This window comes from Diaporthe batatas (genome assembly GCF_019321695.1).
Source record: "Diaporthe batatas strain CRI 302-4 chromosome Unknown Contig00020, whole genome shotgun sequence".
In the NCBI taxonomy this organism is placed as follows: Eukaryota; Fungi; Ascomycota; class Sordariomycetes; order Diaporthales; family Diaporthaceae; genus Diaporthe; species Diaporthe batatas.
The window spans coordinates 615084-634362 of NW_025408567.1; the positions used below are offsets into that span (position 1 = coordinate 615084).

The 19279-nt window shown below is 52.7% G+C and overlaps 4 protein-coding genes across 4 annotated transcripts; 3 read left to right on the top strand and 1 right to left on the bottom strand.

Moving 5' to 3' along the window:
• The first annotated feature begins 183 nt into the window (after positions 1–183).
• On the top strand, positions 184–2038 carry KVR01_012631 (uncharacterized protein). The gene has a single exon (XM_044791943.1). The coding sequence runs from the start codon at positions 363–365 to the stop codon at positions 1872–1874; it is 1512 nt and encodes a 503-aa protein (XP_044638442.1). The 5' UTR covers positions 184–362; the 3' UTR covers positions 1875–2038.
• A 635-nt stretch (positions 2039–2673) lies between these two features.
• KVR01_012645 (uncharacterized protein) lies at positions 2674–4770 on the top strand. The gene is made up of 2 exons (XM_044788526.1): positions 2674–3000; positions 3067–4770. Exons 1-2 carry the CDS (start codon positions 2782–2784, stop codon positions 4687–4689), a joined length of 1842 nt encoding a protein of 613 aa, XP_044638456.1. The 5' UTR covers positions 2674–2781; the 3' UTR covers positions 4690–4770.
• Positions 4771–5909: 1139 nt separating this feature from the next.
• On the bottom strand, positions 5910–14624 carry KVR01_012546 (uncharacterized protein). The gene is made up of 3 exons (XM_044782989.1): positions 11324–14624; positions 7805–11259; positions 5910–7700 (listed from the first exon to the last, which is right to left on the bottom strand). The coding sequence occupies exons 1-3, from the start codon at positions 14501–14503 to the stop codon at positions 6104–6106; spliced, it is 8232 nt and encodes a 2743-aa protein (XP_044638357.1). The 5' UTR covers positions 14504–14624; the 3' UTR covers positions 5910–6103.
• Positions 14625–16394: 1770 nt separating this feature from the next.
• Positions 16395–18883, top strand: KVR01_012657 (uncharacterized protein). Its single transcript, XM_044784921.1, has 5 exons — positions 16395–16705; positions 16862–17255; positions 17339–17965; positions 18037–18543; positions 18643–18883. Exons 1-4 carry the CDS (start codon positions 16534–16536, stop codon positions 18161–18163), a joined length of 1320 nt encoding a protein of 439 aa, XP_044638468.1. The 5' UTR covers positions 16395–16533; the 3' UTR covers positions 18164–18543; positions 18643–18883.
• The last annotated feature ends 396 nt before the right edge of the window (positions 18884–19279 follow it).

A 19279-nucleotide genomic window follows, 5' to 3' on the forward strand; every position in this document is an offset into this window, starting at 1 on the left:
TTCAATCAGCTGGAGGAATGTAGGATATCCACTAGATCCCTATATGCAGGTGCTTAAGTGGTCCATCCAAGACTTCTTGGGATTTGCGGTGGTAAGCAGGAGTAATGAAAAGTCCAAAATTTCTCCGTTCGATCCTCCTGGAATCCCGGATTATTGTTTACCATTGCAAAACCAGTCCGAATTGCAAAGTCTGTCATTCAGAAAAAAGAGGCATGCTTTGATAAAGATGTCCATTTCTTTGCCTAAATCGTGACAACCCATGGAGCTTTCTTTCTCGCACTTCGCCTAGCAAATACCTGGTGTCTCCTTTTTTGTCTTCCTTACTCCGTTACCACATTCCAAGTCATCCTGAGTCTTTGATCATGGCACTTCAGCAGAAAGCAGCCGGCCTTCTGGCATCGTTCCCTGAAATCTCAACGTATCGCTGGTCCAGCAATGACGATACAAAACGTTTTGCTGTAGAGAACCCAGCTACGGGCCAAACAATCACCACAATCCAGGCTGGAAATGCTGAGACGGCTCAGGGTGCCATCAAGGCGTCACAGGAGGCATTTGCCTCTTGGTCAGGACTGTCCCGACAGCAGCGCTGTGAATACTTGATGCGTTCAGCAGACGAGCTCCAGAAGAACTTCCACGAGCTATCGCTCCTGCTGTGTCTGGAAAATGGGAAGCCAATCAAGGATGCTGTCCTCGATGTGTTCTTCTTAGTAGGGGTTTTCCGCTACTTCGGATCTATCAGCGATAAGCTTCCCTCGGAATTCTTCGATCAAGGAAGCGTCTACTCGGCAGTCATCTACGAGCCGCACGGCGTTTGTGTGGGAATTCTCCCGTTCAACTGGCCACCCATCCACGTTGGTGGAAAGTTGGCACCTTGTCTTGCAGCCGGCAACACCATGATCCTGAAACCGGGAGAGCAGGCTCCATTGACAGCAATTCGCATCGTCGAGATACTGGAGGCGGTTCTCCCCAAGGACGTGGTACAGATAGTGCCGGGACTTGGCCCCGAGGTCCCGCAAACACTCGTCGAGCACCCGCTAGTGAAGATGGTGTCCCTCACGGGATCCACTCAGGTCGGGGCGAAAGTAGCCCAGACCGCCGGGGCGTCACTGACAGCCACGGTGCTCGAGCTTGGCGGCAAGAATGCGTTTGTCGTGTTTGAGGACGCCAACGTCGATGCCGTGGTCAAGGACGCCATCGAGGGTGCCTTCTTCAACAAGGGCGAGGCCTGTACATCCGCCTCACGGATTCTGGTTCATAAGAGCATCTACCAGCCCTTTGTGGACAAGATGACTGCCGCAGTGAGGAAGCTGCGCACAGGAGACGGTCTAGATGATAAGACGCACGTTGGACCTGTGGTCTCGCGCGAGCGGCAGAAACAGATCCTAGAGTCCATCGAGACTGCGAAGCAGGAGGGCGCTCGCCTGGCTGCGCAAGGGTCCCTGCCGTCTGAGGAGCACGTCTCCAAGGGTTACTTTGTGCCACCGACACTGTTCGCCGATGTGACACCTGAGATGAAGGTCGCGACGGAGGAGCTGTTCGGTCCTGTCGTGTGTGTTGGCTCGTTCGAGACAGAGGACGAGGCCGTTGGTGTCGTCAATGCCTCGGACTATGGCCTTTTCGCTGGCGTGTATTCGACTGAATTCAGCCGTGCAATGAGGGTCGCCCGCCGTATCGACGCCGGTGTAGTCCTGGTCAACAACTATTATCGTGGAGTCCTGGGGACGCCATTTGGTGGCATGAAAGGTTCTGGATATGGTCGTGAGCATTGGATTGGCACTCTGCGCGAGTGGAGCCGGATCAAGAACATCAGGTACCCAAGTGGCCTGGGCCCAATACCTCAATGGCGCGGAGCTATGGAAACCACAGAGGAGTGATCCTGTCGTTCACAGTCATTTAAGGGGGTTGGGCACCATCTTAGCTTCATGTGTCTTATTTGGATAGCGCCTTCGAGCAACAGAAATCCATTACTACACGCGAAAGAGAGTCACTAAGCTTGAATAAATATGTAGATAAGATCAGAAATGCTTCCATCCTGAAATAGTTCACCCATAGTATGCGTTCTCTCCCGTTGGTAGAGCTAGGTAAATGACACCATCAGTCCACTGAGGTGTTTCCTGCTCGAAAATAGATTCAACGCGAATCTTATCAATTCAGTATGCCTGAGAAGTGTCAATGATATCAATTCGCCACTTGCCCCATAGGTGGGCTGTTCTGTCCAATGACCCTGGCCTTCGCATTTACTAGATATGAGTTCGGACGTGTTTAAGAGGGAATTGCAGAGGACATTTGGAAGGATCTTGTGCATCAAGCATCTCCAAGTACTTTCAATCTCCTATTTCATGGCTCAACGACGAGGCTCAGAAATAGAAATAGAAATTTGCAAAGAAACTAATTCACCTGATGACTCGATTGAAGTCGTCCGCCATGGTAGGATTCAACTACAGAATTATAGATGCTGGAAATCAGCCGAGTCCTTGGGGAAATTAATCCGCAGTTGTCGGGCGGAGTAATTGTGATTTTTGTACCATTGCCGTGATTACTTGCAAGGTAATCCTCTGAGCGCACTTTTGCAAACGGGATATTTCAAGACCGCATCGCGTCCTATTTTTCACTATACGTACACTTTTAAAAGACCAGGTAGTGTCGAATGGTTACTAGTACAAAGTCTATACTTTATACCTGGCCTTCTATTTCGACTTGTGTGTGTTAGTAGCCACCTGGAGTCTTGACTGTCCCATTTTCATTCATCACCCAGCACCAACGGCCCAAAGACTCATCGCAATGAACGATTCAGGAGACCTGTTCGATTTCCTGGTGGTCGGGGGAGGAACTGCGGGTCTTGTTGTCGCAGCCCGCCTGACTGAGGACCCAAGGATTCGAGTTTGCGTCATTGAAGCAGGGGCATCTAAGCTGGGAGACCCCAATGTCGAGATGCCAGCGTCCGTGGGAAAGATGCTTAATAACACCGAATATGACTGGGCCTTCCATAGCACACCACAAGTACGTAGTCCAGATTTCGAGTGTAACTTCCCCGAGTGTGTCACAGCAGCTGACAACCGTTTGCAGAGAGAGGCCAAGAACAAAGTGTTCCACTTGCCCCGCGGGAAATTGTTCGGTGGCAGCAGCGCAATCAACTTCACGACTTACGTGCGCCCCCATGCGCAGGACATAGATGATTGGTCCTCGGAATTGGGAATCGAAGGCTGGTCGTTCAATGACTTGCTGCCGTATTTCAAACGTCATGAGCATCTAGAGGCAGATCAACCCAACATAGCGGAGCGTAACACCACTGAATCCCCTCTGAACCTCGAGCTACACGGAGTCGAAGGACCGATTCACACGTCTCTGGCGACCTGGCAGATACCTTTCGAGGAACCTCTTCTTGATGCTCTGGGTCAAGTGTCAGGTCAATCTGCGCCCCTTGAACCGTACAGCGGCAGCCATCTTGGTTTTTACAGGTCATTGCTCTCCATAGACCGCACGGGCAAACCCATCAGGAGCTACGCTGCGAATGGTTTTCTAGCTCCTGCACTCGATCGTCCCAATCTGTGCGTGCTCACAGACGCTCTGGCTGGTAAGATCATCATGAGCACCGACTCCACGGGTTTGCTTGTGGCGCGAGGTGTTGAGATACACCACCAAGGGACCAGGAGGAACGTATTTGCAAGCAAAGAGGTTATTCTGAGCGCTGGATCCTTTCAATCCCCTCAACTTCTCGAGCTTTCCGGGATCGGAGATCCGAAAATCCTCCAGCAAGCCCAGATACCATGTGTGCTGTCGAGTCCACATGTGGGTAACAACCTCCAGGAGAAGACCATGTCGGCTGTTGTATACGAGCTAGGCCCGGGGGAGTTATCATTAGACTCGGCCTTTTTGGACCCAGCCCTCGGGGCTGAGCATTTCCGTCTTTATATGACAACAGGGTCCGGTGCCCTGTCAGGAATAGCTAACTTGATGGGGTTCGTTCCTTTTGCGTCCCAAGTAAGCAACACGGGGTTGGAAAAGACACTGAGCACCGTCGAGTCGAGCACGCCATCGGTGCCGCAAGATCTTTCATTCCAGGCGAAGCAATACAAAGCCATCGCCGGCCGTCTCCGCGATCCAAACTCGGCCAGCATCCAGCTCCTGGGGTCCCCTGCCAACTTCGACATCGCGCAAGGCCACGCAGACTGCTCCAAACTGGTCCACGGCCCCCCCGCAGGATCGGAAAGACCATGCTATGCCCTAATCGGGAGCAACATGTACCCCCTCTCGCGGGGCAGCGTCCACATCCGCACCTCCGACCCGCGGGACGAGCCGGCTATCGACCCAGGGTTCTTCACACACCCCGCCGACGCACACGTGCTCGCCGCGTCGGTCGCCCTCGCAGACCGCGTGCTCCGGTCGGCGCAGCTAGAGGGCAAGGTCGGCGCCCGGGTGGACCCGCCGCCGGAGGTCGATCTCCAGGACGCGGACGCGGCGCGGGAGTTCGTGAGGGACCGCATCGTGACTTATCACCACGCGCTGGGCACCTGCGCCATGGGGCTCGTGGTGGACGAGAGGCTGCGCGTCAAGGGCACGCGCGGCCTGCGGGTCGTCGACGCGAGCGTGCTGCCTATGCAGGTCAGCGCTGCCATCATGGCAACTGTGTATGCGGCTGCTGAGAAGGGGGCTGATATGATCAGGGAGGATCATGGGATTCCCATCTGAGACTAGAATCTAGACACGTGTTTGCTGTTTCATATGCTCCCAGCTGTTGTTGTCGTGGTAGATAACTTACGGAATGCATTCTTCAGTACCTATCAAACGCAGGGTTCAATATAGGGGATTGTGTTGCTGGACTTTCATAAAGAAGTTGGGAACACTCTCTTCAAGGACTCACCACAACATCCGCGTTGCTGAGCGAAAGACCAAACTTGGGGATAGGCCAGCTACGATTCAGTGAACTCCCTTGTCTCATGAGGTTCCTAGATAATACCAAGTGTAAGCAAGAATCTAACAGGTTGGGAGTCGTCTTCCTGCAAGATCTTGGGTGCTCCGAGGTTCGCATGAAGTAGCAATATCATCATTCGGGAATCAGGCTTGTAATAACCCGTATTTTATGAGAATGGATATTCATAAGGCAATAAATAAATAATTTAAAGCTGAATTTAAATAGTATAGAGTATATATATCTCTAATACCCTAACCTTAATTTATATTATAACCTTACTATATAAAATATAAAAATATAATTATTAATTATATATTTCTTAAATTCTATAATTCTTAAATTCTTTAATTCTTTAATTCCTTATTCTTCTCCTAACTTTTACCTTTATAGTTTACTAGATTGTTCTTATTAATATAAAGCTTCTTTATTATTAATTTAAAGGTATTATTATTAATAGATATTATTATTAATAAGAGTATTATTACTAGCGAGAGCGTTATTAGTGAGAGTGTTACTAGTGAGGGTGTCGCTAATAAGGGTATTAAATGTATTTAATTAGGTAGTATAGGTGTAGAATTTATGAAATAGTGTGCTTTAATTAGCTGGTGATACTTGTTACCCTGTACCATCCGTTTGTTGCCCTGTGAACATCCGTTCTCTATTTTATCTCACTAGCTACTGGCTGATTGCCATACACGTCACTGGCAAAGTAGGGAGTCATATAAAGATTTAAACAATGCGAGACTTTGTTAATCAAGGTATGGAAAAACGACTGTTTGTTCAGGTTCTCAGTTATCTGGTTGTCTTTGAAGAGGGGGGTGGCCTGGTCGGCCCCAGCTGCAGCCATTCAGCAGCTCTTGCACCGCACCATTGACGTACGACGTCGAGTGTGACACCGTGAGCCCAGTTCGGGATGCTAGAGCACGGCCACAGCGCCCTCAGAACACCAATTTTCCAATCCAAGTTGTGCCTTCTTTCATGTAAAACTTGTATTAATCTCAATCAAATTATTCGATACACTCCCGTTTTGTCTATTACCCTTGTTCATGGTAGGCTGGGTTAACAGGCGGTTGCCCATTCAAACAACTGCTGTCCCGATACAATCTTGTGTGTCTACAGGTGCTCACATTTTATCCGATGAAAATGGGAAAAGAAACCAACCAGTCCGCAACAAAGCCAAACACAAACTTATTAGACAAGAAATCCAGACTTTTTCCAACTCTCCACGTACCTCTCCACAACCTCGGCGCTCACCGGCTCAAGTGCTGCCATAGTCTTGGAGTGCTGCTGGGCCTGGGTGGTGTCCAGGATGAGCCCACCGCAAGACATCCTCTCAAAGTTGCGATCGAGAAAGTCGAAGAGCATCGGTTGGGATCCCACTGGGTTATCGGCCTCGCTAAGTGGCGAGTGAGAGACTCGTCGGAGCCAGGTACGGAACGGCACCACACCTTGAGTAGTGATACCAAGCGCCCTCGCCAGGACAGTGACCGTGTCATTCCATGTCTGACCCACAGGGTTATCAATATGGTAGACGGGAGATGGCGAGGGTGCATTTGCCTCGTTACCGAGGTGCAGCAGCTCCACCATGGCAGCGGCAGCCTTGTCGACGGGCACCCACTGCTGCGTCCCGGCGAGGGCGGGGAACGCCCCTACCGACTGAGCGGACTTGACCAGGAAGGCAAAATGCTCGACTGGATTCCAGAACCCACTTGTCGTTGAGCCAGCGATCTGACCCGGGCGGACGACCATCGGGCGGAACAGGCCCGAATGCTTGTGCAACGTTTCGTCAAGCATACGCTCGCAGATCCACTTCCCCTCGCAGTAACCCGTTGGCAAGACAGCGGATATCGGGACCCTTTGTTCTCTTATGTGTCCCTGCCCTGCGTGTCCGACCACGCCGATGGACGTCACTAGCTGGAAGCCAACGCGCCGTCCTCCATCCCGGCCTGCCAGGGCCATGTCACGCGCGAGGTCCAGGAGGTTGCGCATTGCCTGGAATTGTGGCTCGAAGCCGGCCAATGCACGTGTCCCACTCATGGGCCATGCATTGTGTATGATATGGGTGCCATGCTGCACTAGCCAGTCGTACGCGGACTTGGGCAGGCCGAGCTGGGGCCGGGAAGTGTCGGTCTCAAGGACGCGGAGCTTGCTGCGGGCGTCGCGCGTGAGATGGATGCCGCGCTTGAGGAAGGCGTCGTCTTGCCGGGCCTCGACAGATGCTGCGCTGCTGCGGCGGTTGGCACAGACTACGGTTGCGACGTGCGGGTGTTCTGCTAGAGCGGCTGCCAGATGCGACCCAAGGCTTCCTGTGGCACCTGTCACAAGCACAACACAGTCGTGCCTATCTGCCTCAGGTTTCCCTTCGGCTTCAGCGTCAGCCACGAACGGCACGGCCCAGTCTGCTGTATATCTGCTTATGTATCTCTCGGCCTCGGCCTCCCGTGTCGCGAGATTGCGAGTCAACTGCTGATGGCCTTCCGGCTTCGATTCCGGAATGGGCAGTCGTTCGCGCGGCGGACCGCTGGCCAGGGCGACTATGACTCTCTGGAGGCTGTTCTCGGGCAAGTGGCCGTCTGTCCAGTCGACGTGGCCGTAGCCGGCTTGGTGCAGTGTACGCTCCCAGTCCGGTACCTGGACAACAGCATGAGTACGGCCATCGTCAAACATCCACCAGCCCTCGAACAAACCAAAAATCAGATTACTGAGCGGGATGTCTTCGGTCTGTTCCAGCATCATGAGGAAACCATCGGGACGCAACGCCTGGCGCACGTTACTGACAGATGCCAATCTGCTACTTGTTAGTCACTTGCCATGGATTCAAAAGTGATACATTCTGCAACATCCCGAGGAAGAAAGATCGGGAAGCTGTAGCAGGAGAGGAGTGGTACTGACAGATTGTGTGTAGCGTGGATGGCGTTGCTGGCGATGATGATGTGTTGCCCGCGCAATTCCTCCGCCACTTCTGCCTCTATGTCGTGCACGGCAAATCGCATAAACGGATACTCTTTGCCTAGTGTACGGCGCGCCTGGGCTACCATGGAGGACGATAGGTCTGTGAAGGTGTACTCGACCGTGACACCGAGCGAGGCGAGATACGGCACTAGGATGTGCGTCGTCCCTCCTGTGCCCGCGCCCATCTCTAAAATCTTGAGCGTTCCACCTTCTGTCCTTTGTATCTTTTTCGCGAGTAGGCCAAGCGTGTCGCGCATCTGTTCCCCCAGCATTGCGGCGTGTGGGTTCTCACGATAATGAGCTGCCATCAGCTTGCGGCCCTCGGGCGAGCCGAATAGGATACGGATGCCGTCTGTTTCGCCAGACAGAATGCTTGCCAGAGGCTTGCCTGCATGCTGGATAAGCCTGGCAGTCACAGCCCAATCGGGGTGTGCCTCGCAAAACTCTCTCAGACAAGTCTCACTCGACTTATGTGGGACTGCAACTGCTGTTCTTTTAATCTGCCCACTGGTGGGATCCACCTCGATCAGCCGTGCGTCTTGCTCCAAGAATCGATACAGCCAGTTCACCAGCCGCTCATACTCGGGCAGGTGAGGCACACGAGCAAGGACTTCACCCTCAGAGGCGGATCCAAGGCTGCAGCCGAGCTTCTCGAAAGCCTCGACGATCAGAGTCACGCATAGCCGGCTTGTCGCGGGAAAGACAACGCGGTCGAAATTGTCAGTCTTGGCATCGTGGAGACGCTGATCCGAACTCAGCTTGACCTCTCCAAAGGCATCTAGGATGTCGGTGCTGGCAAGTTTCAGGTCTTGGTACGAGCCTGCGAATTCCTCCGTCGAATCCGGGGTGGCGATGCCGGAGTCCGGCTGGAGGTCAGGGGTGTCCTCATCGTCAGAAGTGTCATCGTCCTGGACAGAGGACTCGTCACTTGCGCTGCTAGTGGCAGAAGCATCACCATGGTCGGCCCCAGGCAGGATGGTTTCGATGTAGGCAACGAGCTGCCGCACGTTGGTGGCTTCTAACAACGTCGCCTGGTCGACGCTGCACTTGAACTCGCTCTCAACCTCGCGAGCAAGCTCCATCCCCATGAGGGAATCGATACCAACATCTGCCACCTCGGTATCTACTGTGAGCTCGCTGGCTTCCATGCCAGCGACGAGAGCTACCAACTTCATGACCTCGGCTGTAAGGTCTGCTTGCCGTGGAGAAGCGGAAGGTTTCTTCTGAGGGTTCTGCTTGGGTTTCCTCTTTACTGATTTCTGTCCCTGCTCGCTCACATCCGCATTTCGGGAAGAGACTTGAATTGGCGCCGGGCCAGAGCCTACCGGGGTCTTCTGGACAGGATCAGCGGCTTGAAGAGTTGCACCGCTCTTCAATGCCGACTTGTCCTTGGTGAGCATATTCAGCATGCGGCCCATCACCTTCTTGGGCATCCGCGAGTATTGGATCCCCAAGAATACCTCAGCTAAAGCCCCAGTCGCAGCGTCGAAGACAAAAATGTCACTTAGATAGCCGGTCGTGGACTGAGGCGTATTTCTACCATAGACGTGCCATGTATTCTGCGCATTATGGGGGTCGTTTATGATACCGCGCGGGGACCGCATGCACAGCTCAATGCCGTTGGCGATGAACATGTCCTCTGGGTCATTGTCGGTCATGCAGTTGATGTAGAAGCCCCCAACTTGACTGAAGCTGTCATCGAGCAACACATCGACCCACGTCTCGCCAGAGTGACGGCCTGTGACACGGCCAGCGCACTCGTTGGTCGAGTTGCGACCGACAACCGTCTGCACGCCTCGGTACATGTTGGCGTACTCGACGACCTCCCCGAACGTTCGGTAGACATTCCGACCCTGCTGGATCTCCAGGTCGTCCTCGCCGACGCCGTGCCGCCCTGGTGCTGAAAGGAGTGCAGTGCACATGGAATGGCTGACGAGTCGCTCGAAGCGCGAGAACTCGGCCACGTATGCCGGGTCCGTGGGAGATCGCAAGTGCAGACGCCCGGCAACGTACATCTGTTGGTCATTGCCGCGGTTGTCGGAATCCCGACTTGTGCTGGAGATGCTCCATTCCCACTTCGTCCGTTCAGCATTGAGGGATTTGTAGTCCAGCCAGACGACGCGCGAGGGATCCGCACACAAAGGATTGTGGTTCACCATATCCTGCACTATGGGCTGCAGGCCGTCCTTTTTCCACTCCGGGTTTATGCTGAAGAGGGCTTCGATGGCCATGTCTACCTGGAGCGTCCCGGGACAGATGGGTGCAGTCTGGGCGATGACATGGCCAGAGAAGAATTTGTCGTACTTGTCTGAGCCTGTGTTGATGCGGAATCGGGGGCGGCGGGGGTTGTCCTTGCTGCTGTCCTTCTTACCCCTGTTGCGGTCTTTTGTGTCCTCGTCTTGGTAGCCGATGAACGACCACAACCCCAACTCCCTAACGCTCACTGCATGGCTTTCCTCGTCTATCCGCTGCGTGCTGCTCTGCTTCAGGCTCTCAAGAGCCTTGTTGAGGGCCTCTGAAGGCGATTTCATGTCCATCCAGTGGCGTGACTTCTCGAATTGATATGGCGGCAGCAGGAGAGTTTCATACTCGTTAGTCTGACAGGCGTTGTGTGCCCAAAAGGATACTCGCACTCCTTGCTTCCACAGCGAAGTAGTTGCGTCTGTCAAATTGTCCAGCGCCTTGTCGTTAGTAATATTGATGGCCTGGAAATAGCCTGAGCTTCCGCTACCAATATTGGCTGACAGCGCACGGCTTGCCATGATAGTGATAGTCGAGCTTGATCCTGCTTCTAAGAAGACCGCCGACGGGTACTTCTCAGCCAAGCGGTGGATCGCCTGGCTGAAGAACACGGTGTTCCTCATGTGGTCAGATAGGAAGCTGGGTGTCAGGCCGCCGTCAGCCAAACCAGTCTCGGTGGCTCTTTCCAGGGGAATCGAGGGCGTCCGGAAATTCATTTGCTTTCCAATTTCCGCCAGGCCATCCATCAGCGGGTCGACCAACGAAGAATGAGAGGCATTGGTGACATTGAGCCTTTTGCTCTTGATGCCTGAGAATTTGCCGCCGCGGCCTATAATGTCTCCGACTACGTCGATTGCTTGCGTCGGACCGGACAGGGTAAAGCTTCTTGGGCCGTTGTAGCAAGCAATTTCAACGGGAGCGCCACTGTGACCAGCCTCGGTCACAAGATCTCTCACTACCGACTCATCGGCCTCGACGGCCATCATGGCCCCTGGGTCCGGGCCCCACCGGCTGCGTATCAGCTGTGCGCGCTGGGCTATCATTTGAGAAGCGTCTTGGAGGCTCAGAGCGCCTGAGACACATAGTGCAGTAAGTTCGCCGAAGCTGTGGCCCACAACAGAAGCGACCTTGCCGGAGAGCCCGCTGTCCAACCACTGCATCACCAAGCGTCAGCTATTTATTCCAGAAGTCGTAAACTTGATGTGAAAAGGTACATACTGTCATGGCACATGCGTACTGCATGGCAAACAGCATTGTTTGCAACCGAACAGGATCCTCACACGGCGAGCGAGAGAATATATCCGGGTAGATGCTTCCCAGCCCAAAGGGCAATCCCTGCAGAGTGGCATCGACATTATCAAGGTGTTTTCTCAGCAGTGCCACGCTTTCGTAGAGGTTGCGGTCCAGACCAACAAAAGTCGACACCTGGCCGCCAAAGCAGAGAATTATGGGCCGTTCAGGCTTGATGGGCTCGATAGCTGGCGCTGTGGCGTCAGCAGCGACGACATGGGAGATCATGTCCTGCAGCTCGGCCAGGCTACTGGAACTGAAAACGACGCCTTGACTAAGTGCAGGGTTACAGTATCGGTCGATGTTGAACGACAGGTCTGCCATCGTCATCCTCTGCTTGGATAGGACCTGAGATTTGATGAAAGAGGCTAACTTTACAGCATACGCTTTGATGCTGCGTGCGTCGAGACCAGTGATGCGGAATGGAAGACGTTGATGCTGTTGCCCTTCTGGAGATCTCCTGGAGCTGTGATGTCCTCTGTGGGTTACAACCATGGCCGCGTTTGACCCACAAGCGCCATAGTTGTTTATCAGGGCCTTTTTGTCGTCATCTTTATTTTCGGTCCAGGGTCGGAGGGAAGTGACAACCTCGATCATGTCAGACGGCGAAGCCTTGATAGCTGGATTCATCTTCGAGAAGCTGGCCTGTGGGGGGATGAAATTCTCACGCATCATCGTCAAGACCTTGATCAGTGATACGACCCCTGAAGCACCCTCGGCATGCCCAACATGACCTTTCACTGAACCGATGGGCAGAGGCTTCGACCGAAGTTCACGGCCGCCCATCACGTCCCTAATACTCGCATACTCTGCAGGGTCGCCAACAGGTGTACCTGTCCCGTGAGCCTCTACCAGCGAAATATCACCGGCAGGCACCTCCGCACGTTTGAGAACATCTCTGAAGAGCTGGGAGAGTGATGGCGAATTGGGAACAAACATGGGCGTACTGTTCTGATTCTGGTATACGGCTGAACTGGCAATAGAGCCCAGGATGGGGTTGCCATCAGCCACGGCATCCGCCATCCTCTTGAGGAAGACAACAACGCTCCCCTCAGCACGACAGAAGCCGTCAGCCCTGTGGTCAAACGGCTTACACTGACCAGTAGGGCTGAGGAAACTGGCAGCGGCCAGGTTCTGAAACCAGGTTGGATTCGTACACAGGGCCACGCCGCCTGCCAACGCGGCGTTGCATTCGCCGGAGAGGAGGTCTCGACAGGCCGTATGGATGGCTACGGCCGACGACGAACAGGCCGTATCCAAGGTCAAAGCCGGCCCTGTCCAACCAAACCAGTGCGCTACCCGGCCCGCGAGGAAGCTCTGGAGATTACCTGTTGCCGTGAATGCGTTGGGTGCGTGGCCCGCGACATTGTGCTCGTAATCGACGGCGGGGGTGCCGATGTAAACACCGACATGCTTTTGCTCGTGATTTCTCCAATTGCCGTCTTTGCTTCGGCTGCTTCGCGTCGTCTCGGTGAAGTAGCCAGCCTGTTCCACAGCCTGATATGCGGACTGCAGCAAGAGTCGCTGTTGTGGGTCCATGGACGCAGACTCACGCGGGCTCCGCTTGAAAAACTTGTGATCGAAGGCGTCGCGGTCGCGCATGAAATTGGCGTACCATTGGCGCTCGTCCCTGTCTCGGAACAGGGAGTCGTTGAACGCCATCTTTTCTGCCGTTATGAGCTCATGTTGCGACTTGCCCGTCCGCAGCATTTGCGAGAACTCATCCAAGTCGTCAGCCCCAGCGACTTTGATGGACATCCCTACCACGGCGATGGCGTTCTTTTCGGCTTCGCCATGGGAGATGGTATGCTGAGGCGGTTGCTCTTCCTGCCATGAGTGCTCGGCCTCCGGGTGCGGCTCTGGCACAGGTTCCGAGGTCTCCCATTTCGTGTAGGGTTGTGTAGTTGGGAGCTCCTTTTCGAGGCTTAGATCCGCGAAGTGCACCAACCTTGGTCCAAGTTGGTGCATCAATGTCGGAGGAGAACACTTATCAGGTCCGAACGCCACCGCGACCTTATTGCCTTGCTCACCATCCAGGAGAGCAGTCTTCACTGCCAGAAAGGTGCCATACCAGTCACATTGCTGCAAAAAGACAGTTCGCATGACTATCTCGTGCATTGGCCCGTCTTTCAAGCCGATGCGCTTCCCGTCACCAGCGTTGGTAAAGCTTGGTATCGCTAGGTCGGCAGAGTCGGGCAACTGCAGGCCAGGGGTATTGTTGCAGAATGCAACTATCTGCTCTACCTGCGACCTGGTTTGTGGTTTTGGGCTGTGAATATCGCCGTGAAACCCGACTTCGGCCGTGGTGATGCCAGCCTTGCGTAGGTTTCTCAAGAGTCGTGAGGCTGCACGTTGCGATGTGGTGACCGTCGCCCGTGCCTCATCATAAAGCACCGAGATGTACGCCTCTGGGGACAAGCTATCGACGATACGATGCAAATCATCTCGCTGCGACTCATTACGCCAGGCGGTTGCGTACGACTTCGACGGGCCTAATCCCTTGTCCGTGTTCCACGCATCCTGCGCGTCGATGAGCGCGCCGCCTACCACGGCCAATCGCACCGCTACAGACCCATATTTGTCGAGGTCCTCTTGGTTGGCAGCAGTCGCCACGGCAAAGGCGCTCACGCTGCCCATGCAGAACCCAAGTGTCGCTGTCTCCTGATTGTTGACCAGTTCCGCATGTATGTCCGCGCTTGATTCGTCCTTGCCCACTTGCTTGGCCAATTCGGATAGGTATCGCCGGTACTGCGCCCCATGCGTGAGAATGACCAGTGGCGAGAGTATCATGCTTGGTAGGGCGCCCAGGTCTCGCAACAAAGCGCTCTCCCCGTCATGGAGCGACCCCAGCCTCAGCCAAGAGCCGAGGTCTTCCAGGAGTTGCTGTCCCCGAAGTTCGCCAATCGCAGCAGTTATCTCGGGCTGTGCATTGGCCAGAGCTTTCCAGACGTCCGTCAGCCCGGAAACCGTGTCGAAAACCCATTGCCTCGATGGCTTGTCTAATAATGTGTTCCGAATTCCGTCCAAGGACTCGGTGCTCAGAGACTCAAGCTGCGACCCAAACACCAGCAAGGCGGCATCGCGGGAGCTATGTTTGATGCTCCCCATGGCTTCGAATATGATATGTCTTCAATGATGTCGATCGTCACAGACAATATAAGAATGAAGAACTTCTGGCTTGACAGGAATATCTGAAGACAAATGAGTCTTCTCTAGACATTATCGATTCAACAACACTTTGTCACTCGCTACTGATAGAACATATATATTGAACCAATATGATGATAATTATGTCAGCCATTCTTTGTATGCGCCGACATGACATAGAGTCACACAAATTATTGTTACAGCTTTACTCCATACACAATTCAATTTGACTTGTAACCCAGCTTAATTCCGCCATAGTGATTCTTTTTCTAAGTCGACGTCTGCAATGGGGACGAAAAAAAAACCTGGAGATAGCTGAGTAGGAGCCTCACTTTTGTCCGAAACGATTTTCCGCAGGATTCAGCCTCAATCATTATCGAGACATTGGGCGCGGTGGTCAGCTTCGGTTTCGGCCCTTGTCTAGTGGTTGCCTGCTGACATGGTTAAGCACTATCTCCGTTGAATCCTTTTTACTAGCGCAGGCAAAAGACAGGCAGGTGGTTGGATGAGTTGACGGTGTTGGAACCAGAAATGGCATAGCTACTCGTTTATGTTTCTGGGGTCGCCAAGGAAAATGACAAAAGCTTGGCCCCCCGGGCCGTGGTAAGAGGAGCTGCAGTAAGATTGGCTAACTACAATCGGTGCCTTCTGCCTGCGTCGCAACAGTACTGTGTGAACGTACTTTAGTAAATGTCTCAAGGGAAATTCCCACGTGTAAGCTGACTTGGAGCGGTGGCAAGAGAATTAGCGAATCCATTTTTTGCATTAGTCGGCGTACTGTCCCAGCAGAAGCATTTAACAACAATCCATTCAAGTCATCGACTCAAGGAGTTAGTGTAAAGTACACGCTGCTGCCTTTATGCATATTATTAATCATATTGTGACCGTTTCAGTGCCTTTTCAGGTGACCTTTCAGAAACACTTAACAACCACCTCCCAAGCCTCACCTCTAATTTAGAAAAAATACGCTCTAGATACTAAGTACCCTGATGAAATGTTTCATTCAAACAAGGTACCATACTATTTAGTTATATAACAAAGGAGTTTTCTAAGTATCCTGGTATAAAACTCAGCCATAACTAGCTTATAGCTAACTACATGCAATAAGCAGCCTAGACCTACGGAGTAGAGCCTTTCAACATTACTTAATGACGTCCGTGGCTACTTAAAGGATGATGAGAAAATCCATAATAAGCAGCCACTTCCTGGTGTCAAAGAAACCGTCCACTAATAAGCGAGATGAGCCATAAGTGATTAGTGCTTCATAGATGCTCTAGACGCAGTACGGATGGTCGGTCCGTTTTTGAGACTCATTGTTACAACGCGTTGGTTTGACACCTGCAGTGTACCATTCATTGCACGTGTGTTTTGATCCAGAATCCTGACAAGGTTTTAACCCGTAGGATCCCCGAAACCGTGATCAGGATCTAGCTGCGTTTGAGCATGGTGACACGTTCCTCAGCCCGTTGGCCTCGAGTGCGGTGATTCCGACACCGTGCCGTCGACATCCATGCAAGTCGCGGTTGAATGGACCAATGTGCGCACCATGAGGATTCAGGCGGGGCGCTACGAATGCAGCCAAGGCGCTAAGTGCTTACCAGGATGAGCCTGGAGCCTGATAGGGACTGCTCACTCAGGCCAACACCAGATACGGTCTTGACGGGTGTATCCGTAGATATCTGTATGCAACTGTGGTGAGATGTAGATGCAGCGGATGCACCGTCGCTCCCCCCGGGGGAACCCCGGACTCCACGTGTTATCTTGTGCCTCAACACACGTAATGCTGCCGGCCATGGCATCATGGAAATATGCTTATCGCTTCCTTGCAAACTTGTCCTATATTATTATATTTCTCCCTCACGAACTGAGGTTCAAGGTTCACTCTGCCACGTGGGTTTGTCCCTGGTCTTAGGAGCAAGTAGACCAGCCCAATCGGTCGATTCCCTCATCGAGTCCTCTTCTGCAAACTGTATTTTCCCAATAAAACAAGTATGGCTAGCAAGCTTGCTTGTGAGGATTGTCGTAGGCGAAAAGCGCGCTGTGATAGGGCGAAGCCTCAATGTGGCGCCTGTGCCGAATCAGGCTGTCCATGCGTGGTTGTGGATAACAGGGCCAAGAGAGGCCCCAAGAAGGGCCAGCTGCACGCCCTGCGCAACCGGATCGGTATGTCTATCTCCTTTATTTTGAAAGCTCAGAGCGGCTATCCTGCAACCCTTGAGATGCAAGTCTTTACATTTCGCATCTCCCTAACCAGGAACGAGAGTCGCAGTCTTTCCTTTTACTGCGTCGAGTAGAACTAATCCAAGGTATGACTTCTAGCAACGCTGGAACAACAACTTTTCGGAGAGACGGGTCAGGGGCAGTCCGATCTCTACTTGATCCAGGACTATCATGACAGTCCTCACGACACCACTAGGTCCATAACAACTGCACAGCCCTCGCTTAGCGACGCGAATGGTGACGCCATTACAAGCTCACCAATCAAGCCCGTCTTCGCCACGCCTGGTAGCAACACAATCACAGATAATACGACACACATGTCCATGTACTCGGGGTCAGGAATTGGCAACGGCTTCGCAATTGAAGATTGTCTGCCAACGCCATCTATTGATATGTCAACAATAAACACCATGTGTGGTCCAAGCCCAACGCGGCTGTCGTCGGCTTGCGGAATGAGCGAGTCTCATTTCTCGGACATAGTGCGAGAAGATCTGTAAGAAGCGCCCGCTTCCTTGACACAAACACATGACCAGGGGCCACGTTTTACTGATGCAAACAACCGGGTGTGAGCAACAGAGACGAGACCTACTTCGAGCATGTGCACGCAATGGCGCCGATTGTTCATAAGCGCCGATACTTGTCATGGGCAGGTCAAGAAGATGTCCCCCCGGCTCGGGAATGCCTGCGTCTCGCAATGAGAACCATTGCCGCTGCGGTTTCTCCTACATCGAATCCCCTGAGCGAAGGTTTATACGTGGAGACTCGCCGGATCCTGGACATGTTGGACCTATTACAACCAACAACGGTTCAACTTGAGCATATTCAAGCCGGCCTGCTCGTTTCTCTCTATGAGCTGATGCGGCTCCGTGAGCACGATGCCATGCTCACAGCTGGTCGAACTTTCAGGCTGATACACTCCTCGCGTTTGTACGACGTCGACGGCACAGCGGCTCTAACACCAGTCTCGCCCACCAAGCCGGAGGGCTCAAACTTCTCCGAGATGGAGGAGAAGCGCCGCTCTTTTTGGCTCGCATTTGTCATTGACCGATTCCTCAGCACGCGAAACGAGTGGCCTGTGACACTACAAGAGGAAACGGTCGGTGCCATTTATTACCCATCTGAACTCCTCCGCTCTCACCACCTTTTGTTTTTCAAAAAAAAAACATTTTCATCTCCCATTTTCCGATGTCAAAACTTTTCAGAGCTAGTACCAGATTCTTTTTACTGAATCCTTAAAAGTTGGTCAACGTTACTGACGTCTTTCAATGTTGTAGATTTGCGCGCGCCTCCCGGCACCGGAGACGAATTTCCAAAACAACGAGCCAACACAAGCGAACTTCTTATCTGAGGCGATTACCAGCAACGATAACAAGACCCTCTCATGGTTCGCCGAGTGCATAGTGCTTACGTCCCTGTTTGGGCGCTGTCTGAAACTGCGGAGGCTGGCGCATGCTGCTGCCGTCGCCGATATGAACTGGCGCAGTGCGTGGTCGCGGGTAGAGAGACTCACTGTTGTTCTGGAAAAGCGAGCCGAGCGACTGCTGCAGGTGAACCCCCCGGCCGCTTCGGTCCTCATGGAGCGAGATCCCATGTTCATCTTCTCCCACATCCTGGCTGAAAATGCAATCATACATCTTTATCACACCAGCCAACCTCTGCCGTTCCAACCAAAAGAATACACTTCTCCAGTTGCAGGGTTCTCTGGAGAGCAGCGCGCCTACCAGGCCGCTATCCACACCGCACAAATGGCTTTGTCCGTGCCCAGTATCAGCTCTTTGAAGGTATGTCTTACTATTATGCAATAAGACTTTCGAGTGATTCTCTCTTTTTTTTTTTTTTTTTGGTGTCGTCAAGACATCGAATCTGACTTTTGAATCTAGGTCCAGCCATTCCTTCCTTATGCACTGGCAAGTTCCGCTGCGTTTCTCATGGCACGTTCAGAATCTCCAAGCCTCACAGCCCCGCTAGGAGAGCCGAAGGATGAGATAGAGCAGCTACTAGCCGCACTGCGGAGCCTCAGAGATAGCAATTATTCGGCGAACGTGGCCTTGTGTAGACTAGACGCTTTGAGTAACAGAACAGCATGAAGATGCCGTCAACATAAAATGTATTTTGTATAAGCATACAAATCACGACCCTAATGTACCTACATGAATGTAGATATGGTTGCGAGGCCTGATCGCACATAGGAGTGAAGTCACGAAACCTTGCCGCAGTTACAGGAAGATATCATTTCAATTCGCTAAATGGCGAATAATTTGTTTGATTTCCCTAAGAGCCTTTCGTACATCGGTCCTTGAGCGGTCGCCAGCATCGGCAACGTTCGAGTGCGACTCGGTTGGCCTAGAAGAATAGCAGCTATTCTATTAAGAGGACAGGATATTGAGTGTGTCTTGTGATTCATTTGAAGTCATGCTCGATAGATTGAGCAGTTAGTAGCTGTATGCAATAGGTCTCACGCCATTTTAGCGTCGGCCGAAACACTATACCGTTGTCGTATCTTGCCTGTTGTTATGC